Source organism: Mustela putorius, unplaced genomic scaffold (assembly GCF_011764305.1).
Source record: "Mustela putorius furo isolate JIRA1106 unplaced genomic scaffold, ASM1176430v1.1 tig00003853_pilon_pilon_pilon, whole genome shotgun sequence".
Classification (NCBI taxonomy): Eukaryota; Metazoa; Chordata; class Mammalia; order Carnivora; family Mustelidae; genus Mustela; species Mustela putorius.
In genome coordinates, this window is record NW_025422005.1 from 11085158 (window position 1) to 11108130 (window position 22973).

Below are 22973 nucleotides of genomic sequence, written 5' to 3' on the forward strand. Positions count from 1 at the left end.
CATGACCTGAACCTAAGGCAGGTGCATAACCTACTGTGCCAGTTGGACATCCCAAGATTTAATTTTTTAAGTAATCTCTACACACAGTCTAGGGCTTGAACTTAGAACCCTAAGATCAAGAGTCTCATGTTCCACCTACTGAGCCAGCCAGGTGCCCCTGTGTTGAGGACTTTTAAAATTTACTTTCTTAGCAACTTTCAGGTAAGTAATACAGTATTGATCATCACTATGCGGCACATTACATCCCTGTGACTGGTGTCTAACTAGAAGTTTGTACCTTTTGACCCCCTTTCTCTCACTCATTTCACCCTTCTACTCACTGCCCCCCCATCTTTTCTCTGTATCTGTGAGCTTATGGGTTTTGTTTTTAAGATTTTACACAGAATGAGATCATATATTTGTCTTTCTCTGACTTCATTTAGTATAATGCTCTTAAGGTCCATCCATGTTGTCTCAAATAGCAAGACTTCTTTTTTTTATGGCTGTTTAGTACTCCATTGTGTATATACACATCTTCTTTACCTGTTCTTCAGTCCCTGGACAGTTAGGTTGTTTCCATGTCTTGGCTGTTAGAAATTATGCTGCAGTGAACATGGGGTGCGCATTATCTTCTCATGTTAGTGTTTTCACTTTCTCTGGATAAATACCCAGAAGTGAATTGCTGGATCATATGGTAATTCTATTTTTAAAGTTTTGAGGAATCTCTATACTATTTTCCAAAGTGGCTGCACTCAACTTTTTTTTCTCCTTCCTGTATATATTCTTGGTCCGTATCCAACAGGTTCCTTAATGAGTTAAGACCCTTATTCTTGGGGTGCCTGGGTGGCTCAGTGGGTTAAAGCCTCTGCCTTCAGCTCAGGTCATGATCCTAGGTTTCTGGGATCTAGCCCTGCATCGGGCTCTCTGCTCAGCAGGGAGCCTGCTTCCCTTCCTCTCTCTCTGCCTGTGTCTCTGCCTACTTGTGATCTTTCTCTGTGTCAAATAAATAATCTTAAAAAAAAAAAAAAGACCCTTATTCTTTAGCACAAGCCCTGGAATGCTGGAGTTTGTACAGTTTGTAATATTTTGAAGTAGATTCCAGACATTTTATCCATAAATATTTCAGTATTTATATCTAGAAGATAAGGATTGTTTAAAGAGATATATTCCTATTTCATATAGGATTCAAGTTTGTAATTGATTTTGTGTGTTTTTGTGTGTGTGTTTGAAGAATGTTTTTTTAAAATTTTTATTTATTTATTTTTAATAAACATATAATGTATTTTTATCCTCAGGGGTACAGGTCTGTGAATCGCCAGGTTTACACACTTCACAGCACTCACCATAGCATATACCCTCTCCAATGTTCGTAACCCCACCCCCTTTCCCAACCCCCCTCCCCCCAGCAACCCTCATTTTGTTTTGTGAGATTAAGAGTCACTTATGGTTTGTCTCCCTCCTAATCCCATCTTGTTTCATTTATTCTTCTCCTACGCCCTTAACCCCCTCATGTTGCGTCTCCACTTTCTCATATCAGGGAGATCATATGATATTGTCTTTCTCTGATTGACTTATTTTGCTTAAGAATGTTTTTTTAAAAACTCGGGCTCTATTTAAGGTATACCAATTATAATTGGTGATATGTAATTCTTTAAAAATTTTATTGAAAAACTTAAAAATAAAAGTTGGGGGGAGGGCACCTGGCTGGCTTTGGTAGAGCATGAGACTGGTATTGGGTTGTGAGTTAAAGCCCTAGTAAATTTTAAAAAAGAATTATTGAGGTTTAATTTGCATTCAATAAAATGTACTTATTTTAAGTGTGAAGTTTGTTGAATTTTGAGAAATGTAGGCATCTTGTAACCAAACCACCACCACCACCACCACCACCACCCTAGTCGAGATACTACAGTTTGTTTATTTACTTATTGATGAACATTTTGGCTATTGAAGTCTCTTAATCTATAGATTTTAATCTCCCTCTCTCCTTACAACTTAATTTGTTGCAAACCAGGTTGATTGTTCTATGGGGTTTCTCACTGTGTGAATTTTGTTGGTAACATTCTTGTCCATGGGGCATTTGGGTAGCTCAGTCAGTCAGGTATCTGACTATTTTGGCTCAGGTCATGATCTTAGGGCCATAAGATAAGAGCCCCAAGTTGGGCTGCCGGCTGGGTTTGGAGCCTGCTTGGGATTCTTTCTCTCCCTCTGTCCCTCCCTATGCCCTCTCTGAAAAAAGAAAAGAAAAAAGAAAAAATTCTTTTTCTCTATGATGTATGTTAATATCACCTTTTGTCCTTTGTTTTTTTTTTTCTTAAGATTTTATTTATTTATTTGGCAGGGCAAGAGAGCACAATCCGGGGGAACAGTAGAGGGAGAGGGAGAAGCAGGCTCCCTGCCAATCAGGGAGTCCCTACAACGAGGGGCTGATCTCAGGACTCTGGGATCATGACCCAAGCCAAAGGCAGATGCCTAATCATCTGAGCCACCCAGGCGCCCCTGAGTGGAAGCATGTTAAAGTATTTTGGTAATTGTATTTCAGTATAATTGCTTTTCTTTGTAATCTTGTTCATTTTATTTTATTAATATTATTCTGAGGAAGGGTTTATAGGTTTCACCAGACTGTCAGTCCAGGGCACGAAAAAGTTAAGAACCATTGGTTTAAACAAACCATTAGGTTAAGAATAGAATAGTAGCATCTAATTTATGTACTAGTTTTAGCTTTGACATAAAAGGGTTGAGGTGAGGGGCACCGGGGTGGCTCAGTCAGTTAAGCGTCTGCCTTCCGCTCTGGTCATGATCCCAGGGTCCTGGGATTGAGCTAAGCAGGCAGCCTGCTTCTCCCTTTCCAGCTCCCCCGTGCTTGTGTTCCCTCTCTTGCTATCTCTTTGTCATAAGTAAATAAAATCTTTAAAAAGAAAAAAAATGTTGAGGTAAAAAAGTTAAAATCACCAAAAGACTTGGACTGGAAAATTGAAACAAAGATAGTGGTAGGTGAATAGCTTGATTCCTGCCCCTCTTTTTTACTCATTGTACTCTTAGTGGTTAGAACTGCTTTTTTTGGGGGGCGCCTGGGTGGCTCAGTGGGTTAAGCCGCTGCCTTCGGCTCAGGTCATGATCTCAGGGTCCTGGGATCGAGTCCGACATCGGGCTCTCTGCTCAGCGGGGAGCCTGCTTCCTCCTCTCTCTCTGCCTGCCTCTCTGCCTACTTGTGATCTCTGTCTGTCAAATAAATAAATAAAATCTTTTAAAAAAACCTGCTTTTTATTTCCCATGGATTTTTTGTTGTTTTTAAGTTTTGCATTCTCCTCCTCTTACTCCTAGTCTTATTCTAGAAATTTGGAGTCTTTATATTTCTAATGTTGCTCCTTTTAGTCAGCTTGAATTCTCTCAATGACGGGAATTTCAGGCACATCCATAGTTAGAATTAAACTCCATAGTAAGTACTGACCCTTTTTTTTTTTTTTTAAAGTAGGCTCCACACCCAGTGCAGAGCTTCAGCTCATGACGCTGAGATCAGTTGGACACTTAAGCCATTGAGCCACCCAGGTGCCTCTGTAGGCCACGCTTTAATCAGAAGAAAAAAGATGTGTGAAAATCTCAAGTTTATAGAGAGCTCTTAAAATTCAGTTAGTTATGTGATGCTGTACGTAAAATAAGATGCTTTAACTCTACATAATACATTTATTACCTAAAGTGGGTACATGTAATTCCTCCCAGAAACCAAGTGGGTTGGGTTATAAGATTCCTAGGGTCTTTCCAGTTTAAGAAATCCTTGTTATAGCTGTCATTCGTAAGACAACCTAAAGGCCCTGGAATGCTATAAATTTTTAAAAAGTATGTATTAATGTTCAGTTGGATTATAAGAGAATTTAATATCTAGAAATACTACTGTAGCCATCATACAAAACATAGTGTATCACTTTGAAAGGAATCATTCTGCTAACCAGCTATGTTCTTCAGTCAAAAGTAACCTTTCTGGGTCAAGACTTAAGTGGTATTTGTAAAGTTTTAAATAATTTAACAGCATGTTGCAGTTAATTAAAAAAAAAAAAAGAGAGATCACAAGTAGGCAGAGAGGCGGGGTGGGGGGGCAGGGAAACAGGCTCCCTGCTGAGCAGAAGCCTGATGCGGGGCTCCCCAGGACCCCAAGATCATGACCTGAGTGGAAGGCAGAGGCTTAACCCACTGAGCCACCCAGGTGCTCCATATTGCAGTTAATTAAAAAAAAAAAGGTGTATATGTTTTGTTACATGTAAAGTGTGTAAGGCTGTACTCTATAGTTTTTTTTACACTTACTCCTCTCTGTTTTTCTTGTGAAGTAACCCTTTCCACAGGGGTTTTTGACACTGATTATCCTTTTTAGCATATATTTGCTTTGTCATTCTAAAAGTAGATGTATAGAAGGAACTTTCATCACAGCTTTGGGTCTCACAGGGTTATGACATTTGATTTCCTTTGTGTTGATCTTACAGGAAATTTTGTTTTAAAAATGTTCTTCTGAGTGTTTTTTCTGAATGTTTTATTTTCCTAAAAAAAAAAAAAAAGCTTTTTAGTTCTAGAGATTATAACTAATCAGATTAAAATGTTTCCTGGGGAAGTTTGCATATTTAATAAAATGATTGGCTTAGAAACTAGTGACTTTTTTTTTTTTTAAGATTTTATTCATTTGACAGGGAGATGAACACAAGCAGGGGAAGTGGCGGCAGAGAAGGGAGAAGCAGGTTCCTGGCTGAGCGACCAGGTGCCCCAGTGACTTTTTTTTTTTAGGAGTTTGTACTTTTTAGAGCGAGTGAGCTTGAGCAGGGGGAGGGGGAGAGGGATAAGCAGACTCTTGTACTGAGCATGAAGACCCATACAGGGCCTGATCCCACTACCCTCATACCAGGATCTGAGCTGAAATCAAGAGTCTCACACTTAACTAACTGAACCACCCAGGTGCCCTGTAACTTATTTTTTAATTGGATGGGGTTAATTCCATGCCAAGGTTCTTTATGGGGAAGCACCTTTACTTAAAAGTTTATAAAACACTGGAATTCAGTAAAAAAAAGTCCAAAGACCTTTTAAGATTGAGGAGTGATAACCCATTTCCTAAAGCTAGGAGTAGAGGTAGTCTTCAGAGATTCTACAAAAAAAACTCACAGTGGAATATGAAAAGAATATGGACTTTATGTACATTACAAAAAGATGGGATCATGTTTTTGTCTTCTATTTTATCTTAGCAACTATATAGTATGAAATGAGGATAAAAGTCAGTAGTCAAGGGAAGTATTAGAAGTATTTGTAAGTTTTCCAAAGTCATTGTTTAAATTATCATTTTACTAAGAAATTAAAAGGTTAAAAATGAATTTCTTGGGGCGCCTGGTTAGCTCAGTCGGTTAAGGATCTGCCTTCGGCTTAGGTCATGATTTTAGAGTCCTGGGATGGGGGGGCCCATCAGGCTGTCTGCACAGCTGGGAATCTCCTCCTGCTTCTCACTCTGCCCTTCCCTCTCTTTCGCTCATTTTTTCTCTCTCAAATAAATAAAATCGTTAAAAAAAAAATGAATTTCTTCTCAGTAGTTGTAAATAATAGTTCTGGTAAACCAGGTAGGAATCATGTTTTCAAAGAGCCCTTTGTATTCATACTAGGGACTCTTGATGTGGATTTTTGCTCTTACTTGTTCTCTAGGCTTTTGTTACTTCCACTTTGTTCTCTCCAGTCTTCCCTTTTTTTGATCAGCTTGCCTTGCTCCTCTTTTCTCCATCTGTTTTATTTATTGTCATTACTCTAAGAAATGGATAATCATCACTTGCATTCTATTGACAGTTAATTATACTTGAACTTCTCCCAGAAAAGTACTGTGTAAATCAGACACATTTATGAAGTTATTCATGAATTATTGTGAGAACAAATGTCCAAGTGTTAACTTAGTAGTTACCATATTCCTATACTATAGATTTGATTTTTCCAGTACAGAGTCATCTCTCCTGTTCTCTAGAGGAGTACTTTATGAATTATTTCTAAGATTGGCTAAAATACTCAGTCTTCCTGTTTGATCTCACCAGTAGGATCTAAAGATTATAGGATCTTTGCCATTTTTTCTCATAATTGAATAATCTTTCAGAGGTTTATATGTCAGTTGAGCACTATCCTTTTGTTAAAAAATAATGAAAAAAAATTTTTTTTTAAAGTAAGTTCTATGCCCAACATGGCTTGAACTCACCACCCTGAAATCAAGAGTCATATGCTCTACTGACTGAGCCAGCCACACACCCCTCAAATTAATTTTACTTAGTAAATAGTTTCTCATTAGATTGGTATAAAATAATGGATGTGTGTGTGTGTATGTGTGTGTATATATATATATATATATATATATATATATATATATATATATATCCCCCCCCCCCCAGGTAATGATGTTATTTGAGGCTTTACTGAAAACATTGCTTTTCTTAAGAATTAGTCATCAAATTTTCATACAGGATTCTAGGCATTCATCATAGATTCAGTGAACAGATGAATTTAGTTTTGTTGGTTGGATTAAGCTTGTTGCCAGTCTTCAAGTTTTCTTAAACCCTCTGAAGTCGAGCCAGAACCAGTAAGTAGCTTTTCATATAAAAAAGTCATCTATTATGTTCATAGCAGCATTATTCACAATAGCCAAAAAATGGAAGCAGCCAGTGTTGTGACCCATGAATGAATAAACAGAATGTGCTAATTAGATTTGTGACAAACAGAATTCATGTAATGGAATATTACTCAGCCTTAAAAAGGGAAGGAACGTCTGACTCTTAAAGGGAAGGAAATTCTGACTACTGCTACAACGTGGAGGAACCTTGAAGAAACTGTGCTCAGTGAGGGAATTTGACATTTCTGTGGATTCTCTGTATGCATGCCTATTAAATTTGCTTTTTTCCTGTTTAAAAAAAATATGCTGGGGTGCCTGAGTGGCCTAATCAGTTAAATATCCGACTCTCGATCTTAGCTCCGGTGTTGATCTCTGGGTCCTGGGTTCAAGCCCTGCATTGGGCTCCAGACTGAGTGGAGAGCCTACTCTAAAAGCAAAAACTAAACAAAGTTATGCTAAGTGAAATAAGTCAGGTCCCAGAAGGCTAAGTATTGTGTTATTCTACCTGTAGCAGGTACCTAGAGCAGTCAAATTCACATAGGCAGAAAGCAGAATGGTTATCCCGTTACACGGAACAAGCAGTGTTGCAGTAAGCAGTGTTGTGTACTCTTTGCAGATGCCTGCAATTGCACGTGTGATCAATCTCTGAGTTGAATTTCTGGGATGTGTACTTAATTCTTAATCAATACTATCAAATTATCTTCCTAAGAGGTTTTTCTGATTTGTTCTTCAGAGAATTTATGAAAGTGTCTGTTACGTTAGACTGTACCTAGGTATTATTAGAATTTTGGGTTTTGTGTTATTTTACCCTCTTTAAAATTTAGATTTTTGGGGGCACCTGGGTGGCTCAGTTGGTTAAGGGGCTGCCTTTGGCACAGGTCATGATCCCAGCATTCTGGGATCGAGTCCCACACCCCACATCGGGCTCCTTGCTTGGCAGGGAATCTGCTTCTCTCTTTGCCTCTGACTGCCACTCTCCCTGCCTGTGCTCACTCTCTATATCTGACCAAAAAAGCAACAAACAAACAAACAAACAAAAAAACCTTAAAAAAGAATAAATAAAATTTAGATTTTAAAAATTTTGAATAAAATTGAACAGCATTTTTTTAGTGTATTTTTTTGTTTACTATTTGTATTTTATTCATTTCTTAAAAAAGATTTTATTTATTTATTTGACAGAGAGAGATCACAAGTAGACAGAGAGGCAGGCAGAGAGAGAGAGGGAAGCAGGCTCCCTGCTGAGCAGAGAGCCGGGTGCGGGACTCTATCCCAGGTCCCTGAGATCATGACCTGAGCTGAAGGCAGCGGCCTAACCCATCGAGCCACCCAGGTGCCCCTATTTTATTCATTTTTAAGATTTTGTTTTTAAGTAATCTCTATGCCCAGTGTGGAGCTCAAACCCACAACCCTGAGATCAAGAGTTACATGCTCCAGCGACTGAGCCAACCAGGCACCCTCTATGGGTATGTGCACATTTTAATTTAGTTAATTAATTTTAAGAAAGATTTTATTTGAGAGAGAGAGAGAGAGAGTGAGCATGGGCACAAATGGGAGGAGGGGCAGAGGGAAAGGGAGAAGCAGACTCACCATTGACTGGGGAGCCTAATGCTAGAACCCTGGGATCCTGACCTGAGCCAGTCACCCACTTAACTGACTGAGCCACCCAGGCACCCTAGTATGTGCATATTTTAAAAGAACTTCAGATATTTTACCTGTTTTTGTTTGGACCTGTGTTTCCCTTGATTTGACAGCATTGTTTGTATATTTCAGAAAACATTTTATTTCTTATGTGTTACAGCTATTTTTCCCCATTTATCTTTTGACTGTTTTGTTATTTAGGGGCTATAATTTTTCTATGGTTTGTGTGGTCTTTTTCTTTCTTTCTTTGGAGATCATACAGAGTCGTTCAGATTACAGCTTTATTGAATTTGTAGAAGGATTCTACAGTAAAACATTTAAAAAAATAGCATAGTAGGGCACTTGGGTGTCTCAGTCAGTTAAACGAAGGCCATGATCTCAGAGTCCTGGGATCAAGCCCCCACAATGGGCTGTCTGCTCAGTGGGGAGCCTGCTTCTGCCTCTTCCTCTTCCTCTGTGTGCTCTCTCTCTCTAGCTCTCTCTCTCTCTCAAATAAACAAAATTAAAAAAAGAAAAAAAATCACATAGCAATTAGTACTTAGTAGGTATATATATACATGGACATTCCAGAAACAAATAACAAAAAATGGAATTCATGTGGTCTTTTTCTTTATGATTTAGAGGTTTTACCTTCTGTGTTGGGTCTTTCCTAGATCCAAGATTATATAACAAATGAATAATTTTTATTTGTTTATTTTTGGCAGAGAGAGAACACAAATCGTGAAACTATTACAAATCATTTCTCCTTTCATCTTTTTCCACTCCTCCCCCTGTCCTTCCAAGTAGAGAAACACCTCTCAGAGTATTAGCTTTTTCTCCAGTGAGGCTGGGGATTTGTGGTTGACTGCCTTTTGCTGGCGTTAGGGATCCTTAGTCTGTCTTTTGCCATCTTCAGTGATTATTTGTACTTAGGCAAAAGATAAGATGATTAAAGGTGGAATATATGAATTATTTTAAAATGTTTATAAATTCCTTCCCTCTCCCCTTCCCTCCCCTTCCCTCTCCTGCCCTCCCTTCCCTTTCTTTCTTTTTTTTTTTTTTTAAAGATTTTATTTATTTATTTGACAGACAGAGATCACAAGCAGGCAGAGAGGCAGGCAGAGAGAGAGGGGAGGAAGCAGGCTCTCTGCGGAGCAGAGAGCCCGATGCGGGGCTCGATCCCAGGACCCTGGGATCATGGCCTGAGCCGAAGGCAGAGGCTTTAACCCACTGAGCCACCCAGGCGCCCCTCCCTTCCCTTTCTTTTAAATAGAAATTTTATTTGTTTACTTGTCAGAGAAGAGAGTGCTAGCACAAGCAGGGGGAGAGGCAAGCAGAGGGGGAAGCAGGCTCCCCGCTGAGAGGAGCCCAATGCCAAACTTGATTCCAGGGCCCTGGGATTGTGACCTGAGCTGAAGGCAGACACATAACCGACTGAGCCACCCGGGTTTCCCATATCTTTTTCTTTTAATAAGTTTTATTGGGATTCAATCTACATGGCATAAAACTCATCCTTTTAAAGTGTACAGTCCAGGGGCACCTGGCTGGCTCAGTTGGTAGAGCATGTAACTCTTAATCTCAGGACCATGAGTTCGGTGTGTGTGTGTGTGTGATGATTTATTTATTTATTCATTTATTTCTTTATTTAATTTATTTGAGAGAGTGAGAGGGAGTGGGGTAGAGGGAGAGGAAGAGAGAACCCCAAGCAGATTCTGCATCGAGTGTGGAGCCTGACACACGGCTTGATCTCATGACCTTGAGATGATGACCCAAGCAGAAATGGAGAGTCTGGCTCAACTGACTGTGCCACCTGGGCACCCCTGGGCAGCTCTAATTTAAACACTGTTATATTAAGTTGCTAAGGATTCTGCCTTTTAGTCTGCCTGTAGTATTTCTAGTCACTGGTGTAGGGTGTAAAATAAAGGTCTGTCACAAGAGGGGAAACCAGCCTTTTCTTCTAAATATAAGATCAAATGGGTTGGGGCGCCTGGGTGGCTCAGTGGGTTAAAACCTCCGCGTTCGGCTCAGGTCATGATCCCAGGGTCCTGGGATCGAGCCCCACATTGGGCTCTCTGCTCTGTGGGGAGCCTGCTTCCTCCTCTCTCTCTGCCTACTTCTCTGCCTACTTGTGATCTCTGTCTGTCAAATAAATAATAAAATCTTAAAAAGATCAAATGGGTTGGTTTATATAGAAGTAATTCCCTCATGAAAAGTTACTACTATGAAAAGATAAGTGTTGATGTTACTGCATTATTTCAGATAAGTGTTGTAATGGATATACTTATGACTGACTGACTTTAAAAGAGGAAAGATTGTGAGTCTTTTTTAATTTTATTTTATTTTAAAGATTTTTATTTATTTACTTGATAGAGATCACAAGTAGGCAGAGAGGCAGGCAGAGAGAGAGGGGGAAGCAGGCTCCCCGCTGAGCAGAGAACCCGATGTGGGGCTCGATCCCAGGACCCCGAGATCATGACCCGAGCCGAAGGCAGAGGCTTAAACCACTAAGCCACCCAGGCGACCCGATTTTGAGTCTTTTTATAATGTAAAGAACAAACACAAACATTTCTTGTCTTTAATATATATCTCTTAGGCCTTTTTATCCCTTAAGACATATTCATTTGCTCTTCACTTCTTTCTGTCCTGCTTATTGGTTATTTACTTTTGAATAAGGAGCATCTTGGCCATTATGGGATGGAAGGGTGGGAGAGTGGGTAGCGGGCAACATTGAAGCTTTAGAAGGGATCTCTTTACTTGGAAATAGAGCAGCAGTAGTGTTAGTAATCATAAAAAACTCAGATGAGATATTTTGCCTCTAGGAGTTAATGGGGCAAAGAAGGGAGGGTCGAAGTAGAATTTGAGTGTATTGTCTAAGCAGAGTGGATCTGTCGTTTCAAAAATGACTTGGGGATTGGCGCCTGTGTGGTTCAGTGGGTTAAGCATCTGGCTCTTGATTTTGCCTCGGGTCATGATCTCAGGATTGTGAGGTTGAGATCCCTGCTGGGCACGGAGCCTGCTTGAGGTTCTCTCCCTTTCCTTTTACCACTGTCCGCCCCCCCCACTTCTCTCTCCCTCCCTCTCTTTAAAAAAAATGACTTGGGGGGATTGTTTTCTGTGGTAGGAGGCCTTTTGTGAAAAGCAAGTACTGTATGTGGCTATTTTTTTTACTATTGCTTATTAGTAGAGTCAGTTGCAAAACCTAGGATTATAAGTAATCTTTGCATTTTTATTGAAAACCCAGCCAAAAATGATAGAGTGTAGTGCCTTCTGGAAAGAAAGGGTATTGAGAGGTACGTTTGTATTGAGGGGTATGTCTTTAGCTTTATGTAGTGGTGTTGCTTTGGAAATTATAAAGTATGTTTCTTGTGGAGTTGATAAAAATAGTTTAGGTCTATTCTTCACCTATCAGGAATCTAAATTGTAATTAAATTCCCTGAGACTAGGGAATCTTTGCTTTGTTCCTTGATAATGCATCAGGTGCCTAGAACAGTTCCTGTTAAAAACCATATAATTAATAATTGAATTAGGATCATAATGCTATTCCAGAACTTATGCATTTCCTCCACTATGTCAACATTGCTTTCCAATGGGAACTCTGAGGCCATTAATTCACTGAAATTATATTCTTCAGGGAACGCTAACGACTGTCAGTACGTATATAAATTGTCGATTGTGGGTTTTTTTTTTTTTTTTAAAGTAATCTTTACACCCAACATGGGGCTCAAACCCACAACTTCAGGAGTCACAAGGTCCACCAAATGAACCAGCCAGGTGTCCCTAAATTGTCTATTGTTGAAAGGAGACCACAAACATTTCACCAAACCTGGCATTATTTTGGGTAAAATTTTTTTTTTTTTTTTTTTTTTTTTTTAATTTTAAGTAGGCTCCACACATGAGGCTTGAACTCAGGACCCTGAGATTAAGAGTTGAATACAGTACTGACTGAACCAGCCAGGCACCCTTATCTTGGATAATTTTTAAATTGACTCTTCAAAACTTACCCCCCCCCAAAAAAAAACCTTACAATACAGTGTATGTTGATCAGTTTAGTATTTTTTAATGTTGAACATTTTGACCAATTAGAAACCAGTTTAGTATTGTTTTTTGACTGTTGTTTTTGAAGACAAACCTATTAAATAGTTACATACTGCAGTTTGTAGCAGTCGAACACAGTTTCTTAGCTTATGTTCTCATTTATTTTAACTTTAGGCTCTCTTTTTTTTTTTTAAAGATTTTATTTATTTATTTGACAGAGATCACAAGTATGCTGAGAGGGAGGCAGAGAGAGGAGGAAGCAGGCTCCCTGCTGAGCAGAGACCCCCCCCCCCCATGTGGGGCTCCATCCCAGGACCTTGAGACCATGACCTGAGCCGAAGGCAGAGGCTTTAACCCACTGAACCACCCCGGTGCCCCAACTCTAGGCTCTCTTAATTCTTGAGAAATTATAAATGCATTAACTGAACCATATAACTAGTAACCATGTAATTTTAGAAACTGATGTTTTCTGTGTATTACTGGAAAATATTCCATAAGTTCTCTGAAAACCTGTATCTAAGGCTTGGTGTTGTTGAAAAGGAAATATTACCTAATTGTGGTTTGATTCTTTTTTAACTACTAAATTTCAGATAAATGTTTAATCTTGAATACTTGAAGGATACTTGAAAACTGTCGGAAATGCGTTGTTTTGGAAAGAGTAGACAAAATCAGGACATCACCTTTACCTACTGAGTTTTCATGGATATGAAGAGTTAGCCACTGCTTTTTTTTTTTTTTCCTAAATTTATTTATTTTAGAGAGCGAGCACAAATGCATCCAGGCATAGGAAGGGGCAGGAGATGGAGAGACTTTCAAGCAGGCTCCCCGCTGAGTGCTGAGGCTCACTCGGGGCTCCACGACCCTGAGATCATGACCTGAGCTGAAATCGAGAGTCAGGTGCTTAAATGACTGAGCCACCCAAGCGCCCTTCTTTTTTTTTTAATAGAAAAACCTTTGCAACCTTCCATTTATTGAGAATCTTTGTAGGTGTGGGTGTGGTAAATAGGCATAATATAAACATTTATTTTGGGGCGCCTGGGTGGCTCAGTGGTTTGGGCTGCTGCCTTCGGCTCGGGTCATGATCTCAGGGTCCTGGGATCGAGCCCCACATCGGGCTCTCTGCTCCGCAGGAAGCATGCTTCCCTCTCTCTCTCTCTCTGCCTGCCTCTCTGCCTACTTGTGATCTCTGTCTGTCAAATAAATAAATAAAATCTTAAAAAAAAAAAACATTTATTTTAACCGTTTTGGGGCATACAATTCAGTGGTGTTACATATAATCATTCACCACTATTTCTAGAATTTTTTCATCCCATACAGAAATTCTGTTCCCATTAACAGTAATTCCCCATTTCCCTCTTGTCTCTGCTCCTCCTCACTTCTGTTCTGCTTTCTGTCTCTATGAATTTGCCTATTCTAGATACCTCATATAAGTGGAATCACAAACGAATTTTCCTTCTGTGTCTGGCTTATTTCATTTAGGGCGATGTTTTATTTTTTATTTTTTTGATTTTATATATGTATATATATGTTTTAAAAGATTTTATTTATTTATTTGGGGGTCACAGGTAGGCAGAGGGGGAAGCAGGCTTCCTGCTGAGCAGAGAGGCCAGTGCGGGGCTCCATCCCAGGATGACCTGAGCTGAAGGCAGAGGTCTTAACCCACTGAGCCACCCAGGTGCCCCTGTTTTTTAATTATTTAAAAGATTTTATTTATTTGGCATAGAGAGACAGCGAGAGAGGGAACACAAACAGGGGGAGTGGGAGAGAGAGAAGCAGGCTTCCCGCTGAGCGGGGCTTGATCCCAGGACTTCAGGATCATGACCTGAGCCTAAGGCAGACGCTTAATGACTGAGCCACCCAGGTGCCCCTAGGGTGATATTTTAATTTTTATCCATGTGTGGCTTGTATCAGAACTTTGTTTCTTTTTATGTCTCTTTTTTTTTTCAAAGATTTTTTATTTATTAATTTGACAGAGATCACAAGTAGGCAGAGAGAGGGGAGGAAGCAGGCTTCCCGTCAAACAGAGAGCCCGATGCGGGGCTCCATCCCAGGACCCTGAGATCATGACCCAAGACAAAGGCAGAGGCTTTAACCCACTGAGCCACCCAGGCGCCCCTCTTTTTATGTCTTAATGTACTATCCCATTATAAATATATTTTGCATTTTGTTTATTCATTCATTGGTAGAAACTTGGGTTGTTTCCATCTTTGGGCTGTTATGAATAATGCTGCAGTGAACATTGGTGTACACATAGCTATTTGAACCCCAGATAAGGAGTGGATTTGCTCCGTCATATGGTAATTCTATGCTTAACTTACTGAGAAAAATTCCAAACTTTTCCACAGTGGTTCCACATTTTTATAGTTCTACTAGATCTGCCCTAGATTTCAAAATTTTCTGCATTCTTGTCAACACTTTTTATTCCTTTTTTTTTTCCTGCCTTAAATAGTCATCCTAATGGGTGTGAAGTGGTATTTCATTGTGGTTTTGATTTGCATTTCCCTAATGACTATTAATTTTGAGCCTATTTTTCTGGGTTTATCTGCCATCTGTGTATCTTCTTTGTTGAAGTGTTTTGCCTATTTAAAAAAATTGTTTGAATTATAAAAGTTTTTGTACTCTAGATACAAGTCCTTTGTCAGATACACTGGAAGGTATTTAATGTTTGTATGGAAAGAAAAGAACTATTCCAATTTCTCACAATTATTTTTTCCAAATTAGGAAGCTCCTTTCATTAATTCAGTATCAACAGTTAATTTTGTTTCTTCTAGTTCAGTTGTCTGATGAAACAGAATTTTAGGATTAGGTTTCCATTGTGAGAGGTATAACTTAAATCATACTGGAGGATGTAAAGAGAAGAGTTCTGCTTTCTGATAATGTTAGCTCCAGGAGAAGTGTAAAATTATGATTTTGGTTTGTCAGCAAATAAGAATGCTATATTTAAAATTGCTGTGCTTTTCTTTCTAAAATGCCAGATTATAAGTACATAAAGCATAGTTAACTCCTAATGAAATTCATAGAATTTCATGACTTTTAAAATTCTGAATCATTATATTTCTTACACATATCTTCCAAATATAAAAGGTGCCCTAAAATTTTTCTTTACAGACATCTCAAGCTTTTTTTTTTTTTTGGGTGGGGGGGGAGTAAAAATGGGAACATAGGTCTATCAAAAGATTTTCTCGGGCGCCTGGGTGGCTCAGTGGTTTAAGCCGCTGCCTTCGGCTCAGGTCATGATCTCAGGGTCCTGGGATCGAGTCCCGCATCGGGCTCTCTGCTCGGCGGGGAGCCTGCTTCCCTCTCTCTCTGCCTGCCTCTCCATCTACTTGTGATTTCTCTCTGTCAAATAAATAAATAAAATCTTTAAAAAAAAAAAAAAAAAAAAAAAGATTTTCTCAAATTATATGAAAAACAGTTTTAAGTATACCTAAATTATAAGTTTTAGTAGTTTTAACCTCCTGAAAAAAATTAAATAGCAGAAAACTGCATTAAAAAATTAGACTGTTGGGGCACCTGGGTGGCTCAGTTGGTAAAGTGTCAACCTTTGACTCAGGTCATGATATCTGTGTCTTGGGATCAAGTCCCACTTCAGGCTCCTTGCTTAGTGGGGAGCCTGAGTCTCCCTCTCTCTCTGCCTGCTGCTCCCCCTGCTTGTGTGCTTGCATTCTCTCTGTCAAATAAGTAAATTAAATCTTCAAAAAAAAAATCTCACTCTCACTTGAGGGGCACCTGGGTGGCTCAGTCAGTTAAGTGTCTGACTTAAGCTCAGGCCATGATCTCAGGGTCGTGGGATTCAGCCCTGTGGTGGGCTCCGTGCTCAGCAGGCTGAGCCCCTCACCTGGCTTGTGCTTTCTCTTTTTTGGATAAATAAAGTCTTTTAAAAAAATTAAGACTATCACTTCAAATGGATTACTTTCAAGTAAAGATTGTGGAATCATCTCATTTTTTCAGTAGGCTCATTTTCACTTAATGATTTAAAAATGAAATCTGTAGGGGCGCCTGGGTGGCTCAGTGGGTTAAGCCGCTGCCTTCGGCTCAGGTCATGATCTCAGGGTCCTGGGATCGAGTCCCGCATCGGGCTCTCTGCTCAGCAGAGAGCCTGCTTCCCTCTCTCTCTCTCTGGCTGCCTCTCTGCCTACTTGTGATCTCTCTCTCTGTCAAATAAAATCTTTTAAAAAAATTAAAATTAAAAAGTAGAGAAACATCTTAACTAAAAACAGCTACTTTACAGATTTCATTTTTTTTTTTTAAAGATTTTATTTATTTATTTGACAGAGAGAAATCACAAGTAGATGGAGAGGCAGGCAGAGAGAGAGAGAGGGAAGCAGGCTCTCTGCTGAGCAGAGAAGCCCGATGCGGGACTCGATCCCAGGACTCTGAGATCATGACCTGAGCCGAAGGCAGCAGCTTAACCCACTGAGCCACCCAGGCACCCTAATTTTAATTTTTTAAAAAGATTTTATTTATTTATTTGACAGAGAGAACACAGCGAGAGAGGAAACAAGCAGGGGGGAGTAGGAGACGGAGAAGCTGGGCTTCCTGCTGGGCAGGGAGCTGGGTGCGGGGCTCAGTCCGCTTAGGACCCTGAGATCATGACCTGATCTGAAGGCAGACACTTAAGGACTAAGCCACCAGGCCCTCCTGATAAACATCTTTAAAGATATCTAAGTAACATTGAAGCATCTTAGGTTTAGTAACCTTTTTTAAGAATGTAAAAATTCATAAAACAGATTCATTTCAGCTAAGTGTTCTTAAAAGGTGAAAAGTAATTCAGTGAATGTATTTAAGAAGTAAGAGTAATGGTTAAAACATTTGTAAATTTTGGAGAACCTGGCTGACTCGGTTGGTAGAGCATGTGACTAGATCTCAGGACTCTTGAGTTCAAGCCCCACATTGGGTGTAGAGCTTGCTTTTAAAAAAATCCTTGTAAATTTTTGCCCCAAGTAAAATGTGAGTGTAAAAGCCATCTTGTGTACTTTGCAACTCCTTCTACATATGCAGTTAATGTAAATTGTCTAAGATTTTCACAGACTATTCTTGGAAAATTATTGTTATGCAACAATAATGTTTTATTTTTTCCAGATATGGCCGCGTGGAAAGTGTCAAAATTCTCCCCAAGAGGGGATCTGAAGGAGGAGTGGCCGCCTTTGTGGATTTTGTGGACATCAAAAGTGCACAGAAGGCTCACAACTCAGTCAACAAAATGGGAGATAGAGACCTACGCACGGATTATAATGAACCAGGCACCATTCCGAGTGCTGCTCGGGGATTGGATGATACAGTTTCCATAGCATCTCGTAGTAGAGAGGTTTCTGGGTTCAGAGGAGGTGGTGGAGGGCCTGCTTATGGCCCTCCACCATCACTTCATGCACGAGAAGGACGTTATGAGCGGAGACTTGATGGGTAAGTTCCAAGGTTTCTGTAGGCAGGTATTTTGTATTTGATATGGTGAGAAACAGAAACTCATATTTAGGGGCCCCAGATGGATTTAAAGTTTTGGGCATTCTCAATGTTTCCTATTTTGGGTTGGAAACGGAAGTGATTTCTATCCCAGTGGCTGGTATCTTGTGGAATCGTAGAGGATATTTCCTGCAGCTGGTTGGATATCTACTCCTGAGATGTAAAATGGTGGAAGATTTTGTATGGCAGTATCATTTTTGGAGTTACCTATCTTCTAGAATTAATTATTCCTTCTGTTGGATAATCTGAAGGCCTTCCTTGGATATATCTCTGCTATCTGATGGAGCTATTTGGCTACAGATTTTGTGGTTGTACTATATGGAATATTTCTGGAATATTAGAGCCTACAGATTCTTTTAGAAGTTGATATCTGCTTCTCAATTTTCACTACACAAAGTGTACAAACAAATTGGATTGTCACAAAAAACCTAGCAGACCATAATGATTCAACCGCCTGGATTCTACAAACAATACTTTAATCTGGAAATCTGTACTTGGATGAAGAAGAGTGAAGGCAATGTTTGATTTTTTTCCATTTTGGATCTACACATTTTCCATGTTGGAATTATACTCCTTGATGGAATGGGGGAAATTTGAGATGATGAATGTTTCTCAATCCTGGAATATAGCCATTCTTTTCTAATTGCTGGAATGTATGGGATGTCATGCAGTCAAGATTCCATTAGCCCAGGGGAAGAGGATTACTATTTTGTTTCTTAAGCAAGTTGCTGTCCAATTAAAGGTACTTTAGCCTTGAACACATGGTGACGATCAGTTGTGGATACAGCAATCAAAATTGACTGTGTGGATGGCTACAAAGGTGAACTAATGGGGAGCAACTGTTCTTCCTCATTTGGTGGAATCGTAGAGGAGATTTCCTCTTCTGTCAGCTGCCTGATTCCTACTTAGGGCTGGAAATTTTTTTGAATGTGGATGAATTTATAATTGTCTACTATCTCAAGAAAGAAGTCTGGGGGTTTGAGAGTTACAGTTTGTCTGGGACTACTTGCTTCCAGTGGAATTATTTTATCTGGTCACTAAGATTTTTTTTTCCTTGTGGTTCATCTAAATATCATTTGACACCCTTGCCCATTAAGAAGGTGGATTACCCCCATAAGAGGGGCCAAAATTGGGGAAGTTATGTTCACAATTCTCTCCCTAGATTTAATTGGGATTATAGGTCGTGTTTCCACACTTGGAAAAGGTTGGTATGTCCTGACCTGTGTATATTAGCCCCTCTCCTAACCCAAGTCAAACTCTCTTCTTTTTTTCCCCCACTAACTCTAGAAGTATTTAGTACTAATAGATGAATCAAAGAATAGCTATTAGATTTCAGCTCTGCTAGCTCTTGTGCCTGCCTTCTGTATCTTCCTAATAGATAAGAACTTTGCATATTTCTAAAATACCAGCTGTAGCAGTAATTCTCCTAGAACTATTGCCTATTGCTTGTTATATCATTAATAACAGCTTTTACCAATTAACATTTGATAGGGTGCTAGTTAAATTATTTGTGAAATTTTCTCTTAAGTCTCAAAGGAAACCCTGTTTTTTTGTTAGACATTGAAATATCTATCCAAATGCCAGAAATGTAGCACATTTAAAAAGGAAAAAGCTATTTAATACTTTTAAATAGGAAAGATAGTACTGACATTTTTTTGCCATGCAGTTGCTTCACATCATAGCAGCAAAAAGCAAGTATAGCCTAGGAAGGTATGGTGAAAGAAAGGGTGGGTGAAAATGAAGATTAGTGGAGAGATTTGGATTTATGTATCTACTGGGGACATAATATTAGTTGTAAGATTTTTGCCAGATATTCTTCACTGGAGAGATTCTAATTCTGTGTCTTTGATGATTTCTTAATCTTTTGATAGAAGATCAGATCCAAAGATAATGTTGAAAAGAAACTCAGTCTTAACTTGAGAATCAAGTGATGAAATGGTCTTTTAGGAACTCAGGAAATGAGTTCTGGTTTCCTACAAAAGTAGAAAATGTTAAGATTTCTGTGTAGGATTAGCATTGGTTTTCATTATCAACACATAAGTGCATGTTTAATTGAACATGCAGCAATCTCTTGTAACCGTAGGTTGGCAAATAGTCATGTCCTACAGAAACATTTTTTTAGGTTAATCCATTGCTAATAGCAACCTTCAAATATCTTACAGTTTCCAAAGTTGGCTAATTTCATCAGAGGCAATTTGAGCTTAGCTATGACTAAGAGCATATTTCCTATAAACATTAAGCACAGACATTAACAAGTGGGATCATGGAATAGTTGTTTTAAAAAATTACGTGGAATTTGATAGCACCAGTAGATGAAATAATCTTTATTCTTTAGTTAGTTAAATTTACCGTAGAATAAATAGCTTGTGTCAATCCAGTATTTTGATAACCTTTTCTTTTAAGATTCCATTTCTGTTATTAAATGTGATTGTTTGGGCACAGCAGTTTACATAATCTGGTAGTTTTTATAATTACCCAAGAAGTCGAAAGTTAATGAGAGAAAATTATACTTAAAATTTTTTTCTGGACTTCTTTGAAAATGCCCTCTTACTGCTGGGACATACATTGCAATAGGGCTTTCATGTCTGTGTTAAGATGTATCATGGAAATTTTGCCTAAAATAAATTTGTCAAGTAAGTAAAAGTTTGGTATGTATCTTAATCAGATGGAAGTATAGAAAACTTTGATATTAAAATGACAGTCTCTTTTTGTTCCATTAAACTGCAAATGAAAAGGAGATGGTATATGTATATTTCTGCATATAAGCCAGAAAATCCCTAATAAAAAGAGCATCTGATTTGCAGAACACTAGTCATGAAAGCCCAATATACACAATGATTGCTCAGCTGTGAAAATAATATTTGGAGTCAAGTAAAATGTTAAGCTTGGTAGTGTTTGCTTACTAAGTAGGTTAATGCTGTTTAGAAAATGACAGTTGCAAAGACAGACAATGCTGAAATGAATGTTTGCATGACTTGCTTTTAGTTTTGCTTGCCCTTTTCTGATTGATTAAATATTTTCCCCCCCTCCTAAATGCAGGGCTTCAGATAACAGGGAGCGTGCTTATGAACATAGTGCCTATGGACACCATGAACGGGGGACGGGAGGATTTGATCGGACAAGACATTACGATCAGGATTACTATAGAGATCCTCGCGAGCGGACTTTACAACATGGGCTCTATTATGCTTCTCGGAGTCGAAGTCCAAACCGTTTTGATGCTCATGACCCCCGATACGAACCTAGGGCTCGGGAGCAGTTTACACTGCCCAGTGTGGTACACAGGGATATCTACAGGGATGATATTACCCGGGAGGTACGAGGCAGAAGGCCAGAGCGGAATTACCAGCACAGCAGGAGTCGGTCACCACATTCATCCCAGTCTAGAAATCAGTCTCCTCAGAGGCTGGCTAGCCAAGCGTCTAGACCTACAAGGTCCCCTAGCGGCAGCGGCTCTAGGAGTAGATCCTCCAGTAGTGATTCAATCAGCAGCAGCAGTAGTACCAGCAGTGACAGGTAGGTTAACAGCCTTTTGTTATCACAGACGAGCTGTTGAATAATATGTCACAAATTCTCAACAATCAGTGGTAATGATTTGTAGCATAGTAATATTTTTTAAAGTAAGTAATCTTGGATTGTGTATATAAGAAGCTGTGATTAGTGGGTGGCCATGGAATTCACCATTCTGTCAAGTACCTGAAATAGTGATTTGCAAATGCTGTTTTTTGCTCCAGATGTTCAATATTCAAATGGCCAAAAGAGGTAGAAAAACGGTAACTTTAGCTGAATGAATTAAATCCTGTGCCGCTGAAAATGTATCTCTTTAGAGTTTTTAATTTCTTGGGTGTATAATGCTACCTTATTATTTTGGTTGAAAATTCATAAAAGCCTTTTGTTTAAAGATGTATTGGTGAAATATACTGTTGACCCATCTATTATAAATGACCAAATCAACTTTTGAGTACATTTTAACTAATTTTAATATCAAGGTAAAAGCCAGTTTATAATCTCAATTAGAAAAGCTTTCTTTAAATGCTGGTTGTAACTTAGCTGTTCATTAAGGTTGAGTGAGCTAATTTTATTAGTTGGAAATTTTTTTACAAAGAAATTTTATTTTAAAGGTAAAAATAATAATTTGAAGGTAATCTTAACAGGAAACCGCTTAGAAGTTTATCACAGATCTGTGTAGATAGTACAGCTTACTCGTTTTATAACCTTGGACAAGTTACTTAAACCTCAGCTTTCTCATCTTCTGTGAGAATCAGGCTTTAAAATTATTGTGAAGATTAAACGAAAAAAGTGTTTAAGTGCTTAGCTCGATATCCATATATATTAAATGCTGCCTTTAGTAATTATTAGCTATTATTATTACTGCTTCAGTTGTGGAAGCATTTGAATGGTCTTTAACCATTCCTTGTTTCCATCTACTGTTATTGATCCTGTTTATGCCAAATATCCTAGTTTTATATTTGAATGCTGTGTATTTTAAATTTATAGGATATGAAATTTTTTGATTGATTAAAATGCCCAGATTAATTATTCTTCTTCTAGCATTGCCTGCTTCGAATTAATTTGAGACAAGTAAATGATCATGTACTTGGGGAAAATTATGTACTGGCTCCAGTGTTGCAGCTCTGTGACATGGGTGAAAACTCAGCCTCTCATGATTTTATTTGCTACATTGTCAAGTTAAACAATTGACAAGATTCATTTGAACTCTATAATAAGCTGATTATGAAGTCTTGTTATGTCCTACTTTCTCCTACATAGAATTAAGGTACTCAGGTTTTAGTCCTTTTTCTCTAAACCTACCTCTTTAAAGGGACACCGTAGCATTCCATTGTGTCAAAACTTACTGAAAAGCCAGCCAATTGTGGAAGTGTTGAAGTTGGAGAAATATGATACAGGGCCTTCAGGATGGCATTATACTTTGATGGGAGTGATAGTGATTTGGGATCTGGCCCTTAGCATTGTAGGCTCAAAAACTTGAACCCAGAGGCTGTCTGATGAATTTGATGGAGCTAATCCCTGTATGCAATCTAAAGGAAGGGTTATATGCTTCTGAATATTTACAATCAGAAAGATAACGCCACAAAGGCAGGATAAACTTAGAAAATGTACACGGGGACTAAATTATAATTTTTTAAAAAAGATTTCATTTATTTATTTGACAGAGATCACAAGTAGACAGAGAGGCAGGTGGAGAGAAAGGAGGAAGCAGGCTCCCCATGGAGCAGAGAGCCCGATGTGGGGCTCAATCCCAGGACCCTGG

General features: G+C 38.9%; 1 protein-coding gene across 5 annotated transcripts in view; it reads left to right on the plus strand.

Moving 5' to 3' along the window:
* Positions 1-22973, plus strand: part of SPEN (spen family transcriptional repressor) — a 96635-nt gene that overhangs the window by 11779 nt on the left and 61883 nt on the right. For 3 of the 5 annotated variants that reach the window (XM_045063806.1, XM_045063807.1, XM_013048691.2), the window contains exons 2-3: positions 17324-17644; positions 20741-21217. In XM_045063806.1, coding sequence (XP_044919741.1) covers positions 17324-17644; positions 20741-21217 — 798 coding nt within the window. Of the gene's footprint in view, positions 1-17323; positions 17645-18530; positions 18906-20740; positions 21218-22973 lie in introns of those variants that run through there. The other 2 variants (XM_045063810.1, XM_045063809.1) reach the window with 2 other exon arrangements.